This window comes from Notothenia coriiceps, unplaced genomic scaffold, assembly GCF_000735185.1.
Source record: "Notothenia coriiceps isolate Sejong01 unplaced genomic scaffold, NC01 NC01_scaffold00008959, whole genome shotgun sequence".
Taxonomy (NCBI): Eukaryota; Metazoa; Chordata; class Actinopteri; order Perciformes; family Nototheniidae; genus Notothenia; species Notothenia coriiceps.
The window spans coordinates 62,986-83,236 of NW_011341660.1; the positions used below are offsets into that span (position 1 = coordinate 62,986).

General features: G+C 41.5%; 1 protein-coding gene across 10 annotated transcripts in view; it reads left to right on the forward strand.

The window, feature by feature from the left end:
• The window catches only part of LOC104944900 (CUGBP Elav-like family member 3), a 27,297-nt gene extending 9,134 nt beyond the window's left edge, over nt 1-18,163 (forward strand). The window contains exons 5-16 of one of the 10 annotated variants that reach the window (XR_798280.1): nt 9,342-9,390; nt 9,746-9,886; nt 9,971-10,050; nt 10,373-10,528; nt 10,987-11,131; nt 11,542-11,691; nt 12,773-12,865; nt 13,536-13,640; nt 13,760-13,903; nt 14,573-14,736; nt 15,079-15,177; nt 17,082-18,163. Coding sequence is in view for 9 of the 10 variants with exons in the window: in XM_010770498.1 (XP_010768800.1) it covers nt 9,342-9,390; nt 9,746-9,886; nt 9,971-10,050; nt 10,373-10,528; nt 10,987-11,131; nt 11,542-11,691; nt 12,773-12,865; nt 13,536-13,640; nt 13,760-13,903; nt 14,573-14,700 (1,191 nt within the window). In the remaining variant the exon portion in view is untranslated. The remainder of the gene's footprint in view (nt 1-9,341; nt 9,391-9,745; nt 9,887-9,970; nt 10,051-10,372; nt 10,529-10,986; nt 11,132-11,541; nt 11,692-12,772; nt 12,866-13,535; nt 13,641-13,759; nt 13,904-14,572; nt 14,737-15,078; nt 15,178-17,081) is intronic. The other 9 variants (XM_010770498.1, XM_010770500.1, XM_010770499.1 and 6 more) reach the window with 9 other exon arrangements.
• Nucleotides 18,164-20,251: the final 2,088 nt, after the last annotated feature.

A 20,251-nucleotide genomic window follows, 5' to 3' on the forward strand; every position in this document is an offset into this window, starting at 1 on the left:
TGTGTGTGTGCAGAGAGAAAGAGAGGGGGGTATGCAGAGTAGAGGGGGTTTGTGGGGGGTTGTGTTCAGCTAAAACCAAGGGGGATTTAGCTTGTTTGTTTTAAACAAAAGTATTTGCTGCACGAGTGTGTGTGACTGCGATGTGTGTGTGTTCACATATGTGCATGTGCATTTGTGCATGCAACATGGGCAGACAAAGAGAGCCTGCTTCATATTTCTCCACAAAATTGAAGCAGAATCTAATCATAGCCTCATAAAAGCCTGACCCTGGAGAGCTCCTGTCTCTCTAAGGCCTGACACACACACACACACACACACACACACACACACACACACACACACACACACACACACACACACACACACACACACACACACAGTAACATTTGTATCTTGGCCAGTGTCATTATCTTGTGTGGACATATGATTACCAGGTTACGTGATTGTTCCCTGCCAATTCGGTGCCTCTCAGATGCTGAGCCCTAAAGTAGCCCAAAGTTGAGTTTAGTCCGTATCACACACCATCTGTTTTGGAAATCCAGCCAGCTACAAAAATCTGCAAAACCTAGTTTCCACATTCACAGATTGTAAAGACCAGTTGAGTTGCACTTATCTGAAATCATTATTGCATCTGATACTGGACGTGCGTTGCTCTTGCAACTTAAAGCTGGCTTCAAACCTGAAGTGAAGCACAGCATTTAAATCCAGGATTCACACATGGCTTATCGCAAGATGCACACTTAAGGTGATGAATTCAAAAGTAAAAGCATCTGCTGCGGTAATACACTCATATTTGAATAACAATTACATTACAGATATACACATTTACAGATATAAATAGTTTAATTTGACTGATTATTGTAAGCACACAAGAGGGGGTATCTTTCATTTATGTATTTGGGTTTTTAAGGGATTATCAAGGCAGAAAACAAGTGCCAAAAAACCGAGTGTGCCAAAAAATCACTTAAATGCAGCAAGCTTAACAGATGCCCAGATCTTATATAGGGCTTTGATCATTGAGCGGTGTCACTGACTTTGGTGCCAAATCATATAGCGTGCATAACTCACTTTTTACATCACTTACTGTAACATCCCCTCATTCATTTCCATTCACTACATTTGGCTACCAAAATGAATGCATGTCCTGAGTTCCCTGAGTCTGAGGACACCAAACCAAAAAAGTCCTCTGCATTATACATTATAAAAACACAATGATGACGTTCAAACTGCCTTGTGAGACAAAAACCTGCAGCTTGCAATCCAGACACCTCTTCCCAGCATGCAATATTTATATGTCTGCACTAAGCTGGACGTATGGAACGGGGCCCATACAATGCGGGTGAATGAGTGTGCGAGTTGGTCTGAATGAAAGGGGGGTTAAGAGTGGTGGAGGAGGGCCACGAAGAGGTTTGGCATGAATAGGGGTGTATAGACAGGGAGGGGGTAGGGTGAGACAGGGGAGGAGTGGAGCAGGTCGGGTTAGAGAGAAGGAGGAAACAAGACAAAAGTTTGCCATAATGAGCGTGGAGGAAGGGGAAGGCGGGTGGTGCAGGGAAAGAAAAGGGTTTTCTGGGTGGTGGAGGAGTGGGAGGGATTCAGGGCGCACTTCTGTCAGTTTAAACAGAGACATCTGTCAGAGGGGGCCACTGGTGAGTGTCTGCATGTGTGTGTGTGTGTGTGTGTGTGTGTGTGTGTGTGTGTGTGTGTGTGTGTGTGTGTGTGTGTGTGTGTGTGTGTGCGTGCGTGTTATTAGGCAATCAAAGGGGATGAAGGGACTTAAGTTGCACCTGGGATGTGACCTCTGCTCCCAGGTCTCCCCTCTAACCACACTTCAACCTGCTGTCTCTATAATAGCCCTTTCACACTGACCACAGGCCAAAGCCGGAGCTTTATATACCCAAATTACACTATTGTACACACACTTCATAATGAGCCGATAACAGAAGATAGGAGAATAGAACAACAGGACTTGTGCAGCTCTGTCGTCTTTGTTTTGCTAATAAGCGTGGTAAGACTTGTTTTAATAAAGCACACAAAGAATTTAGGTTTTAGGTCTTATCGATAATCTTAGGTTTTGTTCCTTTCATGTTAATTAGCATTTTAAAGCAGGTTTTTACCTATCGAATGGAAGATTGTGGCTACTTCTTTTAGTGGATATTTTATTCCTTTCTATAGCTCAGAGGTGAGGTTGGTCACAATTAAGGTTTAGGTTTAGGCGTTACTTCTAATTATAGGCCAGACATGTAATATTTAGCATATTCCAATAGGCTTGTGTATTTGTGTATGACTTTATTCTGAGTAGTCAAAAAACAAATATTTTTCTCCACTTGAATGGCTTATGATTTGTTACCCAATTAAATAGAAGAAATTAGCTGTAAGATAAAAGAGAAAACAAACCATTACAAGTGATTTTCCTACAATAGTTTCCACAAAAATGGTTTATATATATTTGTTTTTGTTTTGATAAAGCCTTTATAGAACATAAAAGTTATTAGCATGTCTGGCATGTCTATGAGATTGTGCTTGCGCTGTAACTGTCTGAGCATCCAGAAATGTGTCTCTGGCTCTGTGCTGAATGTAATCTCAGTGAATATGAGATTTTTGCAATCATGAATTTGTATGGCTTTTAAGCAGCCTCTTTAATTCACCATTTCATTTCCCAAAGGACTTACACTCCCTAAAATAGAAAGAAGGTCCAAGTGCATAGGTCTAACAGTTATCCGCTATAGTGCTGTTGGATTATATTGGACTAAATCCAAAGGATCAAATTTCAGTGAGTGCTCCACTGCTGCATGCAGCATTGGGGTTTGACAAAAAACCATACTATTAGAAGGATCAACAGGGTAGTTAGTTCTGCCATATGCATGGTTTGATGCCATTTCTTTTGAGAGTGATGAAGGCGAAAAAAGATGGAGAAGGCGAGAGAGGACAATATGTTGGTAATCCATGCTCCAGTAGAGAGGCTGATGAAGGGTTAACAGCCAGATAAAGTATTGAGTGGAGGAAAAGGAGGGCAGACTTCTCAGGTGTGAAGAATGGAATGAGAGAGACAGAGAAAGGAGGGATGAGAGACGGGGGATGGGCCGCTTAGGAGCGTGTATTATGGTTGCAGGCCCCGGTTGCCTGGCAACGGAGCTGAGCGAGATGCCAGGTTGCTAGGTAACCTGAGGGATGCAAAGCCTTTAACGTGGTGCGATAAAGAGACAGCAGAGAGGTGGGGCAGAGCTGCTGGGCTGCTCCACCTTCCCGCTCACTCGCTCTGTTTCTCACATCTCAGTGTTTTCATCCAGCTGAGAGCAGAGTAAGGCCGCTCCACGCTATGATATCCTGCCATTTTTATTGAAATATGAAACACTGAAACACACAAATATACACAATACTATACAGATGAATCACTGATAATGTATCGATTTATAAATCTCGATTTATGAATGCTTTGGTTTATAAACCCTTCACAAGTTTCAAGGCCCAATGCATTGTTTTGTCCAACTAAAGCCCAATGCCAAATGATATTCATTTAACTGAAAATATGTCCTTTGGGTTTTTTTGTGACATGACTGCTTTATAAACATGTCTTGGATTCATCAAATATGGTTGCAGATTAACTAAACATTTCAGAAAATATCGACCTAGTTGAGTACAATTTTAAATAAATGCACCTCATATCCATCCAATGTGTAAATATCTAATGGAAACACCAGTTATTAAATCAGAAATTAAGATAATATAATTTTTTTAGTATAGCCCAGCTCTAGCATAAAACCACATACAATCAAATTCAGAGAGCCATTCCAGTACTGGGGTCGAAGCTACTTCTTCTTATCAACACAGTATCTTATCTGTTTGTTGCACTGCTGAGCATGAAAATCATTTTCCAGGTTCTCAGGTAGCTGTTTTATGTTTTTTCAAAAATCAAAGCAGAATTATATTTAACATTCAATTAGTTTTGTTTAACACAATGTTTCTTAAAATATGACATGAACAGTCCTGCTATTTAGCTCAAGTTTGGTTTGGCTAAATCAACATAAAGCTTCACCACACTGATGCTAATGAGTGTGTTGGCCTGCAAGGCATGTGACAGCAATGATGGAGAAAAAACGAGAGAGAAAGTGGAAGCGACACGAGAGGAGGAAGTGAGTGAGTGAGAGAGAGAGAGAGAGAGAGAGAGAGAGAGAGAGAGAGAGGGAGAGAGATAGGGGAAGAGGAAGAGGGAGAAATAATGCTAGATCGTGGGGAAAGGATACAAATAGTTTCCTTTCTTGTGCACTCTGGAAAATGGACATCTGAAATTGTGTGGATGGAGTGTTCCAGAGGGAGATTGAAGGGGGAGGGGTGTGTGTGCATTTGTGTGTGTGAGGAAGACAGATATGAACAGAGAGTGTGTGTGTTTGTACACTGTAGACTCACAGAGACACACACTCAATTGTCAGTTGATGGCTTGCGCTGTATTCACTTTTATATATTTTTTACATTTGTGGAGAATTGCCAAAATGAAAACAGTGATTTAACACTGTACTTTAATCCATGTTCCAAATTGTGAATTTATGTAAACACACATTTATATACACACGCCACCCCCCATGCCCTCATGATGTGGTACGATGGTTTGTTCCACTGATTTTGTGTGGGCGGGGGGAGGGGGTAGAATGCGATTTGATTGGATAATCCAAGGATTTAATATCCCCTAATCCAGGCACAATCCTCTCTGCGTTACTGCAGGGAGTGAGATTAACTGTATGTGTTTAGGATGTGTTTGTTTCTGTGCGCGCTAAAGGGCGGTTGCTCTGGGTGTGGGGAAAAGTGAAGTGTAGTACAGTGTGTGTGTGCATATGGGAGTGACATGTACTGTATATGTATTTGTCTTGGCACCACAGCATGCAAAATGGAGCAGTGTTTGCATGCAGGGTTTGGTCATGCATGTGTCAGAGGACGTGCCTCCACTGAGTGCGAGTGGATCATGCAGGCTCACACACGATCATATATCACATATCTCGCCCTCATGCATCGCCGCGCTGCTGCTCACATACGAATCCCCTTTCCTCAGAGATACAGAACAGGGCTTCTTAGTATTCAGCAGGACGGATCAGACCTCGCTACAGTATGAAGCCAGCCTCTTGTACGGGCGCACGCTTGCAGATGGTTACCGTTAATTAAGACTTAATTAGAACGTGAGTAATTAGAGGATCATTTAACTTGAAAGGAGCGCGTGGCTCTTCATGTGTGTTGGAGTAAAGGGGGGGGGGGGAATAGTGGAATACAGTATGACTGACTTGCAGGGGACTGTACTTTATTTGCATTTTTCTCCCAGGCTCAAGGGAATTTTAATTACTCTACTACAATATAGATTCAGTTCCCTCACCTTCTCCCTCTCCTTCTCTCGCTCGGAGCCAAATCACTCTTACTTCCGCCTGATACTGCCCACATCTCTCATAAATCTCCCGTCCTGTTCATTTCCTTGTTCTCATACATTTTTACTCAATGCTCATTTAACTCTAAGAGAGATAAAATGGTTCGGGAAAGATGCCGAGAAGGATAGTATGAAGCCAGCAAAGCACTCTCCGGCACAGATTCTTTGTTTACCCGAAGAACACAGCAGTCGCCCTTGGCAACCAGCATCCTTGTTTACCTACCCAGTGTGCCGTCATATGATTGCCATGACAACGAGCGAGTTGCCATGCCAATTTTCCGATGCCATTGTGTCGTCTTTGTGGCAGGAGTGTGCACCTCTCACCTGCTGTTCTTTCTCCATCTCCTCTGATTCTCGAGGCATCACTCTGACTTTGTGACATGTGGTTATTTGAAATCATCAAAAGGGTCAGAGCAGTTATAGTGAACACATACAAGCTCGGACACAGATTGATAAACCTTGATTGATAAACTATGGTTGGAAATCATTAGGTTGCTCCTGTTTTACAGTCCCAGGGATGAGGTGGAGTAGGGCTAATGATGGAGGTAATGGAAGAGGTGATGGATGGATGGATGGATGGATGGATACAGAAAGGGTTAGTGGACACAAATCTTGCTACAATCAGCCTGCTCTACAACACGGAGCGAAATCAATGAACAAGACTGGACTGATCGATGAGTTGATAGTGCAAGATGGATAGCAGCGTGAATGGATAGCAATAGCACCAGGACTGGGATATGATGGATAGATAACGCTTATTATCATAAACTAAAAGTGAAACGATAGCAGTGAAAAATATGATTGCCTTTTGAAAACGAAAAAAATCTTTAAAAAATGATTGTTAAAAAAAAGATTTTTGTTTTTTAGCAAGGGATAGCGATGTAGCACTACCAAAAATGGGACAGCTTGTATTGCCCTCAGCTCTGTGGGGTGTGCTGTTGTAAAAGTACTCAAGATAGTTCCTAAATCAACTGATTTTGACATTATGGCCATTCCTCCACATTCCTATAACCATTTATTCTTTGAAACTACACTTCTAGCCATTATATACAAATTAAACCTTCTGAAAAACTTAAACTACCAGAGCACTCAGAAAGAACTATAATCAAATAGCAAAGTTAAAAAATGTTTTCAAAACATAGGGTGTTTCGATGGATGGATGGATGGATGGATAGATAGATAGATAATTGATGGTTGGATGGATGGATGGATGGATGGATGGATGGATGGATGGATGGATGGATGGATGGATGGATGGATGGATTGGATGGATGGATAGATAGATAGATGGATGGATGGATGGATGGATGGATGGATGGATGGATGGATGGATGGATGGATGGATGGATGGATGGATGGATGGATGGATGGATGGATGGATGGATGGATGGATGGATGGATGGATAGATGGATGGATGGATGGATGGATGGATGGATGGATGGATGGATGGATGGATGGATGGATGGATGGATGGATAGATAGATGGATGGATGGATGGATGGATAGATGAATGGATGAGATAGATAGATGGATGGATGGTTGGTTGGATGGTTGGATGGACGGATGGATGGTTGGATGGATGGATGGATGGATGGATGGATGGATGGATGGATGGATGGATAGATAATTGATGGACAGGTGGATAGATGATGGATGGTGGAGAGTTCGAATCCAAGGTCCCTGAAAACTGTGAGGGCGTGTGTATTCTGGTAGGTTTATGTTTATGCCGACAGCTCGAGTCAATAAAGGTGCAAGCAGGGTTAAAAATGTACATCATTCCCTCTGCAGACCTTATATGTGTGTGTGTGTGTGTGTGTGTGTGTGTGTGTGTGTGTGTGTGTGTGTGTGTGTGTGTGTGTGTGTGTGTGTGTGTTGTGTATGTTGTGTGTGTGTGTTTTACGTGGACGAGGAAGCAGAAGTGTTTGCATCAGTGCGGGTTCGTGTCTCTGTGTGATGGCCTTGCCTTAGATCAATAGCTTTGTGGTGACAGCTAAGAGCTGATTAATCAAATGTATGGATCTGTCTCTCTCTGCTCTGCCCTCTCCTCAATTACCAGCTTCATTACATTGCCTTAACACCCCACTGGGACCTCTCTCCATTCTTCCTCCTCATCCCCTCCTCCTCCTCTCTGTCCATTCCCGTCCCTTTACTCATCCTGTCTCCTTCCCTCTAGTTTTTCTCCTCCCTGTCATAGATGCAAAATACGTCCGTTTCAACCACTATTGCTGCAAATCATTCTTTGACTGGCAATGAGGCATTAATTACAACATTTTCCACGTTGCTGCAGCTGAGTGAGGAGCTTTACATGTGAGCCTGACTGATAAGGGTGTTTGCTCCAAAATGTACGATTGGTGATGTGGGTTTTGCTACATTTCAAAGTTTGGATTCAAAAAGGAGTGTCTACTCTACAAGCGTGCTGTTTTCTTCTCCTCCTTTTGGCTTTGCTTCTCTGTATCAATGTCCCTCCCTTATTCAGACCTTCCTCTCCTCATCTGGACTCCTCCATTTTTCTTTCTTTCTCCCTTCCTTGCTCTTCTTCCCTCTTTTCATTTCCATCATTCTGCAGCCCTTCTCCTCCCCCACCCCATCCCTCTGGCATTAACACTCTGTCTCATTGCCTCAGTGCTGTGACTAAGCACTGTGTGTACTATGTTTTTGTGCCTTTCTCTGTGTGTAACAAACCTGTGTGTCCGTAGATATTATATACATGGAAGGGAAATTCAGAACATGTGTGTGCATGCATGCGTTAGCACTCGAGGCTATAGATCTCTGTCGTCGTGACATTTTTTAGATGGAGTTAGTCACGACTGAATCACGCCCCACTCCTCCCTCCTCCCGCTCTTTCTCTTTCTATTCTTTTTGAATCATCCTCTCAGGGGCAGCTTTGCTTTCATCCTCCCACTCTCTGTCTCTCTGTCTCACTCCTCATGTGAGGCTTCTTTTTCCAGCATTTCCATTCACTCCCTCCCTGGGTTCCTCTTGGCCTTCCACCTGCCCTTTCAGTCGGTCGAAGTCAGTCGGGGTCCCCCAGGCCTGGCTCTCGTTCTCCATCCTTTTATTCTTAGCCGACTGCGCCTGTTCGCTTCACACACTTGTCATCTTATCTCATCTCTCCCCCTGTAACCCCCCCCTCTCTCCTCTCTATCTCAATCTACTCTTGTCCCTCATCTAATCCGTAGTTCTTCTGTAATCCAGATCAGGAGGCCTGCATTCTTAATCTCGTCACTTCTCAATCCCCCCTCCATTCTGTGTGTGTGTGTGAGGGAGAGAGAGAGAGAGAGAGGAAATCAGAGACCGCCCGCTGTGTGTGTATTTTGACACAGAGAGAGACCATACAGGGACAGAGTTCAGACACACCTGTCACCTGCTAAACTTGATTTATCAGGGACTAAAACATGGACACACCCAAACCAACACAAAATCACATACACAAACACACACACACACACACACACACACACACACACACACACACACACACACACACACACACACACACACACTCACACACACCCATCATCATTGCTATATTAGTAACATTTTATTCAAAAGACTGTCATGTACATAATTACCTTCTATGCTAAATGTAATGTTACCATTATATTAGAAATGTTATAGCACTTAAAAACGAAGTTTTCCAAGTTATTTGGCAGACATAGCATAAGCAGCATACTCTGAAGACAATAACACAAATAATTATGAATTAATAAATGAATACATATATTAATACATATAGCATAAATTAATTAACATACATTTATATGAATAAAACAGAATATATTTAAGTATTCTTTTGATTTTACAATAAGAATAATACTTTTCACTTTAAAATACTAAGAAATAGCCATTCAATCCTAGAGACACTTGATAAGACTAGAGGGACTTGTTTATGTTGACCATCTGTGTTAATGCTCCTTCTTGTCTGTTGTGCAGATGAATCGGCCAATCCAGGTGAAGCCAGCTGACAGCGAGGGCAGAGGAGGTGAGACATGCTCTTAAATACACACACACACACGCAAGAACGCACGCGCACGCACACGCACACGCACACGCACACGCACACACACATCACACATTTCAGTGTGACAGAGAGAAGGAAACATGTCAAGTTCGATCAGATAGAGATGGAAAGTAGTCAACGGTGCTTAATCGACACACATTTACTCTCTCCCCCTCTCATTACACATTTCTGTAGTAAATTCTGACCCCTGGTGGACACAAGTGGTAGTTTCCATTTCTAATGAGACAATTTTGAACTTCTGAACAACTTGGGTGTGACCATTTTGGGGGAAATGAGGGTGCATTCTTATCTTTTCCTTTGCTTTTTTTCAAAATTGTTGGCCTCTCAGAGGACAGGAAGTTGTTTGTGGGCATGTTGGGAAAGCAGCAGAGCGACGAGGACGTGAGGAGACTGTTTGAGCCCTTTGGCAGCATAGACGAGTGCACTGTGTTGAGAGGACCTGACGGCACCAGCAAAGGTAAATCGCATATGCCCACAAGCACAAATGACCCTATTTAATTGTAACAGGCAATGTGCTGTAACTGAGTTTGTTTTGTTGCAGGGTGCGCTTTTGTAAAATACCAAGGACACGCTGAAGCCCAGGCCGCCATCAACAGCTTGCATGGAAGCCGCACAATGCCTGTGAGTTGCATTCATGAGATAACAAATTATTACACACAAGGCAGGGCAAACATGGTCTTCCACCGGTCCCTTTATACATCCATGCCTTCCACAGACATGAGTCACATGGGACAGTTTACATTTTCTGTAGGCAATAATGCATATAATGTTATCACCAGTCTTCTTTGGTGCTGTCCTGGGCATTATCAACATGCTGTGATCGGCCCCATCTGAGTCACAAAAGGAAACATTTATTAATAAACACTGAGCACATATAAAATCTAAATTGTAACATTCCTTGTTATCGCATTGAAATATCCTCTCTCTCCATCTTTCCCTTCAGGGAGCGTCGTCCAGTCTGGTGGTGAAGTTTGCCGACACAGAGAAGGAGCGGGGGCTGAGGAGGATGCAGCAGGTGGCCTCGCAGCTCGGCATCTTCAGCCCCATGACCCTCAACTTCCCCGCCTACAATGCCTACACACAGGCGGTCAACGCACAGGCAAGCAGTACACAAATGCACAAACACTCAGCGCACTAAATGCACATGTACACACTAAGTTTGTAAGGGGAGTGCTGTGCTTATGAGAGGATGTAATAAGTTTGAAGAGGCTATCAGTGGTCTAATTGGGGCTAATGTTATTACCCAGACAACAGAACATACGTCATCTGGCATTAGCTTTCCCGCAACACACAACCATTAACCCACTGACTCGGGACATAATGGCCTTGTAATTAGATCTCTATTCATCTGTTCCTCCATCACTCCCTCTCCCTGCCCCTTCCTCTCCTTTTTTCCCTCTCTTTGTCTCTCTCTCTCTCTTTTTCCCATATCAATTTAACTGTCTCTTTGTCTTCTCTCTCTCCCTCACTATTTCCACCTCTTTTTCCCCTCCTTCCCTCCCCCTCTTTTTTCTCTCCATCCCCTTCCTCTGTCTCTGTTTCCTTCCCTGTCTGCAGCTTGTCCAACAGCAGGCCCTGGTTGCCCAGTCAGCGTACTTGTCTCCTGTGGCAACAGTTGCTGCCGTACAGATGCAGCAGATGGCGGCGCTCAATGCCAACGGAATCATTGCCACACCCATTACACCCATCACGCCGTCCTCGGGTAGGCGCATTTACACACACCCACGCACACACACACACACACACACACGGAGATGCCATGCATACCCAAAACACTCTTGGACTTGTATATGAGCAGGGACACCACGCAGAAAAACTGGTTGACATAGAATAGAGTAGTTTTTAGATGTTATCAGCTGTACATATATTCTTATATATTATCACAATATATAGGAATATTTTACAGTCTTCTCCTTAAGATGCGTTGCTTCATCAAATTGATGCACTTAGTTGTTGTTTTTTAACAGCATTTGGCATCAGATACACAACAACCTCATTACACAAGTAAGGATTTAAAGGTGTAGAGACAGATGCAGTTATATAGGTGGCATAGAGAAAGCTGCTGCTGCTGCTACAGAGAGCCATAATCTGGACCCTGCTCTGCGTCTGTAGGTACAAACACTCCACCAACTATCGCAGCAACGCCTCTGCCCTCTCTCCCTCCGCCACTAGGAGTGAATGGATACAGCAGTCTGCCCGCCCCCACCAATGGACAACAAGCAACAGAAGCGCTATACACCAACGGCGTTCATCCATATCAAGGTTTTTATTCATAATTATGTATCTTTATAAGTGTCTGTCGTAAAAGGTCCCCTCAAACTCACCTTTCCATCCCTGCAGTTGGTCAAGGTCACTGAAAAAAAAGTTACATAAGACGTAAAAAAGAAATGGAAATAGAAACCTAAATAAAAAGATTCATTGATAAAGCTACAAAAGTAACAGACAAATAATTAAACCAATTAATAAAGTGAAGCATGGAGAATTGGATTACTCTCAAAGTCGTAGTCCCAACGTTACAACGTTAAAGTCAACATAAATAGTGAGGCTTTTTATAATATCTTTATAATATAAGGTTTTGACAGTTTGGAAATGCGGAGTCTGGACATTTTGGTAAAGAAAAGAGTGCTTGGATTTTGAAAGCTGTATGAACCATATTCTAAGGAGAACCCAGGTCCTTTGAAATACCAAAATTGTCTTCTATTATTTAGAATAATCATTGTTCAAACTTCATACATTGCGAGATTTCCTGTATTCATCTGTCTTATGTCAAAAGGGATGCATGTGTTCCTGTATAAGAGCAGCACATCTGGCCAAGAGTGTACATGTGAGGACATGCTGTGTGGTAGTGGGCATGCATGGAATTTGTGGGAGACTGAATGGGGTTGTCGGAGGGTTGAGCTCAATATGTGTGTTAAAGGCCCGGACAAATGTTTTAAATATTTTGGAACTCAAATAAAACACTGCTCGATCTACTAAGGATTAGACCTTGAGGACTTGCTGCTGGATCCTTAATGTCGAGTATAAAAAAAAAAGAGACTAGGACAGCACTCCAATTTCACTTTTTAATATGCCAACACAGACATTTCAGGCAAGACGCCCTTCTTCAATGTGTTTTCTGGGGTAATAAAAGGTGACCTCGACCAGCACAACAAGAACATCCTAACTGGGGCTGCTACAAGACTTCGAAGAACAGAGTCTCATAAATAGAATGGACCGTAATAGTAAAACATTTTAATCAAATCTAAAAAGCATACAGAAGTATATGTGATTTGATTTCACACATTCAATTAAGAGGAATCTGATATTTAAGAGGACATTGGTTGTATTTTTTGCTTTCTGATAGTTTTTTTCCCCGGCCCTCCAGCTCAGAGTCCAGTTGCGACCCTGGACCCCCTGCAGCAGGCGTATGCAGGCATGCAACACTACACAGGTTGGTGTAAGTCTACAAACAGGTGACACTAATGTTTGGATGAAGCTTGTTGAGTGAAACCTTCTCACTGTGGGTTGGGGTGGTGTCTGGATAGAAGCGAAATGCAAAAAAAAAGTAAATAACTTCAGATTCAGTTATGAGACAAATTTGGCAAAGCATAATACAACATATCAAAGTTCATTCCATATCTTATGCCCACCAAATTGTATAATCATCAGAACTCAGTCTTCATGTGCGACTCAGCTCATGCAGTAGGTTAATTCAGGATACATGTAAATAGGGAACAAAGACGATCGAGTGTCTGCTTTCCGTTTGACCGCCATCGTCTCAAAGATGGAAGTGTTTCAAGGGCAACTTGTTGAATTAATTCTGTTATGATTCATCTGATATGAGTGTCACAGAAGACAGACTGGTAATAATTTAATACATTCAATGTTCCCTTTACACCATCCGCATACATGTCTCCTACTTAAGTTAGGTCTGTAATGCTTGCCTACCAGACTCAGACCAACAATGTCACTGTTGTTGTGTCTCGCTTTGTTCAAGTGTTACATTTAATAGTTTTCACCTTCAGCAGGAGATGTTTCAGTTCAAACAAAATGATTCTATTGGACACTGCTATGTTGCCACCTGTTGTGTTCACCCAATAAGATTTTGTTTCTGTCTCTCCCAATAGCGGCGTATCCTGCTGCCTACGGATTGGTCGGCCAGCCGTTCCCCCAGCAGCCAACAATGGTTGCCCAGCAACACCAGCAGCCCCAGCAACAGCAGCAGAGAGAAGGTGATGTGACTTCCTGTCTGTCTGCCGCCACACCCCTCTCTCCAGTGATCTAATCTTAAATTGTTTATCTCCAGGTTTTCACAGATAATTGATCACACTGCCTAATGTGTGTGTTTCAGGTCCAGAGGGCTGTAACATCTTCATCTACCACCTGCCCCAGGAGTTCAGTGACTCTGAGATGCTGCAGATGTTCCTGCCCTTTGGCAATGTCATCTCGGCTAAGGTGTTTGTGGACCGAGCAACCAACCAGAGCAAATGCTTCGGTGAGACTCACAAACGGGAAGAAAGAGGGAGGGAGGGAAATGGGGAGAGCGAAGAAAGGAAAAGGACGGGTGAAAAAGACGGGGTGACTTTGTGGCGAATGAGACATTGTGTCTGTTTTTTTTTTGTATCCTAGTTAAGTTGAGACAAAGGCATGGTGTAGAAAAGGTTCAATTAAGGGGAACATTTTTGCTTCAACCTCATTAGGAAGTACTTTTTTATCATCTCTGCCCATTGGTTATGTTTTGGGCTCAGTTCCGGAGAAATTACTGGCCTGATTTTCATAGAACTTTGTAGAAGGATGTAGCACAGGCAAAGAAGAACCCATTATATTTTAGAGAGGGTCGGCATTGCGGTGCTGATATACAAAATATCTTACCTTGTTAAAACTAGGGGCATATAGCATTTGTGCTGCATTTATGTGTTGTCGGAATAATCATAAAAGTTTGTAACACACTGGGGAAATTCCCATGAAGCCCCCTGAAGTCAGAACAACAACTCGTAAAAAAAAAAATGCAGCGTGTCTACTGTTGTTCATAGTTGCTAGGCTCTGAGGAAGACTGAAAGCAATCTGTGTGTCTACCAATAACTATACCACTTGGAAATGCTAGTGAGGGAAAAGTTGTCTGTTTCACCTTAAAATAACAACTCTTAATTTTTTTTCTTTCCAGGATTTGTGAGTTTTGATAACCCAGCTAGTGCTCAGGCCGCCATCCAGGCCATGAATGGTTTCCAGATCGGCATGAAGAGACTGAAAGTGCAGCTCAAAAGGCCCAAAGATGCCAACCGCCCATATTGAGTGACAACTGAGAGGAGGAAGAAGAATTAATGAGAGGTGAGGTGGTGATGAGGAGGTAACACGACATTAGGAGAAGTGAGGTGTTGTATGTTGGGGAACAGGAGGATGAAATGAGGGTAGAGAAAAAAACGTGGAGACGGTAGCGTTATCTTTGACACTGCAATGCTAATTGATGGTACAAAGTTAAGAATAAAAAGCTTAACATGACATTTCAGTGAATATACATTGGGTTTCTCATATGATCAACAACTGAATCAACTCAGGAAAAGTAAAAAATACTAAAATATTGTTTTCCTTTTTATTTTCTTTCACAATCTTATTTATTTTCTTTCCTGCTGTTTTGATCTTTTCCTGAAACGGCAACTTACCTCACCCAAGATCCTTCCGTGCAATCATAATTCTCGAGGACCCCATCGCTATGGCAATGGTTGCCTAGTGAACGATAAAGCCCTGACCCCCCCTTCCTCTCGCATTGTTGTAAGTTGATTGGTTGGCCTGTGTTTGGGTTGCTGTGGCGATTGATTGCCTGTGTTGGTTGCCCTTGGCAATTTTTGTTCTGTCACCTCGAGCAACCAGCCATGCGTTGACCTGCATGTCCTGTTGCTGTAGTGACCACAGACTGTGTTTGGTGCATTGTGAATTTATTTTGTATTGACCTGTGCACATACTGATCAATAACTGTCAATAGCCAGGACTGTACTCAGAATCAATTGATTTAATTGGATATTTGATACACTTAATCATTGTATAGTAATCTGATAAATTCTCCAGCAACGCTTGTTATTTTTTGCAGCTTTGTTTTTGATCAGTTTCTGTAGTGTTCTGTTTGGTGTCATTATTATTTGATCAAATTGTTTGGGTAGTGAGCGTGGGCATCTATGTGTACATATGTGTCCGTGTTACACTGTTAGTGTGTAATGCAGGAGTGCATAATCCTTGTTGAACTGGTGAGAGGTTTGCCAGAGATTAACACAGTGGACTAGTGGAGACATGTAGAATAGCACTACAGTTTACTGCAAAAAAAAATGGTAGTATAATTATTTGCAACATATAATGATAGTATGCCATGTTGGACACTCGGCCATGAAATGATTATGCATTAGAGCTCAGAGAAGTTCAAATATGGCTATAAAGCGGTCCAAATGGCACATTCAGGTTAGAATAGAAAATACCATAAATCTGAGTTTTATGACTTAAGCACAATATTTTTGGAGCAAGCATGCATTTGTTGAGCTATACTCTGAAAGGCTGAGTTTTATATTCCTGGATTCTGATTTGTTACACTGTTTGATGTGGCACTTTAGTTTTTTGCTCCTTTTTTCTCTTTTTGGTCTCTTGTACATCTCCTATCACTGCTTTTGTGGTGTTTTCCCTTCACTACACCCCTCTTCCTCCTCCGGTCCCCTTTCTTCCCTCTTCTTATTTCCTTATTTCTCTGTCAAATTCTTTCTTCACCTCTCTCCATCCCAACCTCCTCTTTCTAGCTCGTGTTTTGAGGTAAAGGGTATGTGGTTATGGTGGAAAAACAAGTGCCTCTTGCTTATTGGAGAACAGCCTTCAACTATAGGAATTCTGGGAGAAATGTAACAAAGAGAGAATCAAGGATATCTTTGGTTTGAGGTCAATTAAATCCTCCACAAACCCCCAACCTTTACCAAAGAGTCGAACATGTGTAGCTGCTGTCTACCCAGTGTTTGGATGCACTGTCACACGGCAGCACACATTATAAATAAAGGATTCTGTTTCTATTTCTAGAAAAACCTTTACATAACAAATCCTTGTGGATACCTACCACTGCACCTTCAACATTAAAATGATCACCCAGAATTTCTATACTGCAAATGCCAGAGAATAATGCATGTTGGTAGTAGTGTTTGCTTGCCGTGATCCAAGGCACTAGAGTGCAGCACATGCTCATTATAAGGTCACACACATATTGCGCTTCACAATAGCACCCACACATTCATACCTGCAGACACACACCTTCAATCACACATAACACAAATAACGGTTATCCACTGTATTGAATTGCATGATCCAGACACTGTGTGTGTATGTGTTAAAGCACCATGATTTATTTATTGCTGTTGAAAGACAGAGCTTTACAACTGTGAATGATGCCTTCTTGATTTAACTCACCGACGTGTAACAGAGACGAGCTAGGAGCCCCCGAAAAGGTGCAGTTTGCTGCCAGAAGTCATGCCTAAAAGAGTTTTGTTTGACGGGAGGAGCATGTTTGACAAGATGTAAAGATCAGACAGAAACATGGGAGCTTCAGTGTATTTATAACTGCTCTCTAACATATCCTCCCCCTTCTCTGTCCCTCCCTCCTTGTTTATGTATCACTCCCTCTACCCCACCACTTTCCGTCCCTCTCACAGGTGACCTTTCAGAGTCCAGCCGAGGTGGAATCCCAGGGTTCATAGTGCTTTCAGACTGTCTGCTACCTTTGAGCGTCCGGGGAGTGCAGCCACACACACTGACACACACTCACACGACTACACATGCGCTATTAACTCTGAACCTCGAACGGTGGAAGGCTCATTTACAAATGTACATAAAGTGCACAAACACACACACACTCACATACACACACACACGCCTGCAGACACTCAGACAAACACACATGGTTCACACGAGTCAGTAATTTCACCCATACAGCCAAGAGCTTGGTTTGACCACGGTCTGTGTGGAGTTTGCCAACAGGGTGTTAAGTACAGAAAGGCAACTCAGACCGAGCACGTATGGAAGTGTACTGATAAAAAAATGCTGATATATCACTACAATAGACTTTAACATGTCTATACCATGTCTAATCCATGACAAATATAGAGGGGCTGATGTTTCTTAATAAAAAAAAAGAAATAAAATAAAAAAGACAACTAAATGAGTAGGTTAGAGAGACTTTGGAGAAAATCCTAATGACCTGTAAATAATTTAGTTTACAAAGAGCTGCATTTAAAAAAAACAAGGAAAAAATGCAAAAAGAATACTACTTTAGATAAACACTGAACAGGACACAGCGACATTATTATTTATTATTATTGTTATTATTATCATTATTATTACCACTAGTAACATCATCATCCTCATAAAGGGATATTACATTCCAAATTGTAAAATGGGAAATCACTAACCTATTTTAAATTTATACTTAGATTTTAGGTGAAAATTCGGGGGAGGGGGGATCGCACTTTTATTCCGGAGGTTTTAATATTTGAGCTATTTTTTATTTATTTACTAATTTATCAATTATTTTGTTTATTGGGAGATGGGGTTTGAATGGGTTGCAATATTTTGATTTTAGAATTTTCTAGAGAAAACTTTTTGAGGGCCTGTTTCTGTCAGACTCTTGCAATCGAGTAATTATAATGTATGTATTAATTATTACAGCAATTATATTTATTTCTTATTTATTGAATCCTGTTTTTGATCCACTCTCTTTTTAAGTTAAAATAAAAAAGTATCATACTAAATTATCCATTGTGATTTGTAAAGTGTGTATGTGTTTGTGTTTGTCATACATTTTTAATGATTTATTTTACACACATATCTTCGTTGGAAAGATTCAACACCCAAGTGCCACCGAAATGAGCGCACATCTGTCTTCTGACCATAAGGGGGCGCAAGTAGAGAGCATGTAACCTGAGAATGACAGACACCATAATAAGCTGTTGTGCCAAGTGTGTTATCTCCTTTATTCGTTTATGGGAGTAGGCTACTTAATTATCAGCAGGATTAAATGCTGTTTTCGTTTTATCATCTAAGATGGTTCCAGTAAACTCTTCAAACGTATTTCCCTTGATTTACCAGAAGAGAAAACATTCAAGGGCTTAAGCAAATGTATTAGTGAAGATGTGATAATTAATGAACACATAAAACAGTTTCAGCCCTGTGCTTATTTTTAATGGCTAGACTCTTTAAACCAATGTTAAAAAGTGAAACGTGGAGTTTGTTACTGTTTCATAAAGAACAAGAACAGAGTTCCATACACATATTTGAATAAGGTGTTGTCAACTGGAGGTGTGTAAGCCCAGCCTTTCATCTATTGTAAGAATAATAGGTGGGTTTTAAGATGAGGTCCTTAAATCAATACCACAACGTGAAAGTGAAAAACAAGTCTTACACTTCTAGCTGTAAAAGCCTGTACCAGCACATTATTTATATATTGAGTGCCACAGTGACCTATCTATCAATCAGATTTATGATTCGAAAATTATAAAAGTAGGGTAGACATGTGGATATTATCCGGCTGAACAAAACGTGATCTGTCTCTTCAATTTGTGTCAACCACAGACCTTATCTCGAGCTATTTTTCCAAAATCCTATGGAGAAATTGCATTGGTTTTTGTCGAAGGAACCAGAAGTTGTAAAATGCTAACTTACTTCCGGGTTTGTGGAACCAATGTGCACATCTTTATCCTGCATATTTTAAAGTTTAATGCCAGAAACTGTTTTCTTCACATCCTAAAGATGCCCTTTGTGAGAGTTAATAGGTGGTTTCAAGTAAAATACTATAATGACAAAATGTTCATAAATGACAACAGTTGGTAATATAAAAAAAAGAATGTTGAACCCCTGGCTGCCAAAGTCATACAAAAACTCCTATGAACCTGCTGGCGTCTGGCAAATCAATTCCTTATCCTACTTTATAAACACACTGTGAACTAATGATTTTCTAGTTGTATATCTTATTGTTTACTTTATTTGTGTTATAGGCCTACTTTAGTGGGACCTGTTTTAAATTGTGAAAAACCTTTTGAATTATCTTTTAAAATGTGCTTGTGAATGATATTTTTTTTTATTAATTATTACTAAGGCCACATGAGTAAAGCTCACTGATCTTGAGCATGTGAATCTGTTCAAAGTGTCACTATCTGGGTTGAGCTCGAGGTTGGTGAGACTTTCTGTCATTGTGTACTGCGTGTCAACCTTTAACCAGTTCCATGCTTTTTTTTATATATATAGTTCATGGGTCACAAGGATAGCAGATAACCTTCCTCCTACCCCCTTTGAAACCCTGCTTTGGCTGAAAAACCTGCAGATGCAATGCAAACAGCAGAAAGAAAACACACTGCCATGTGAAAGCAAATATTTAGAATACCTTTGTTTGTGTATTTTAAAATGTTTAGTCACATTGTGACAAGCATATGAACTATTAAATGGGGAAAAGGTTGACAATTACAAAAAAATAAATTGGTAAAGAAATAGTATGTTATACATTCAGCTGAGTCACAGTCAGTGGCTGCAACAGTAGATAATGCTACGTTTGCAACAAGCAGTTCAAAGGTCAGCTTCGGTGAAATGCAGTGACCCGTGATAAAAATGTGATCATCCGTAAAAAATATTAAATAACGTGAAAAAAGGATTGTTTCAAATACATGTTTGCTATCCATTATCCTATAGAATAAAAAATTAGCGGGAGGGGGGGGGGGGATAAAACGGGGGTAAAAACGAGCCGAAACAAAATGCGGATATGCGTGCGTGTGTAAGCCAAATGCTCTCATGTGCTTTGGACGTCATCTGCGTCCCTCCCTCTCCGTTATCCCCC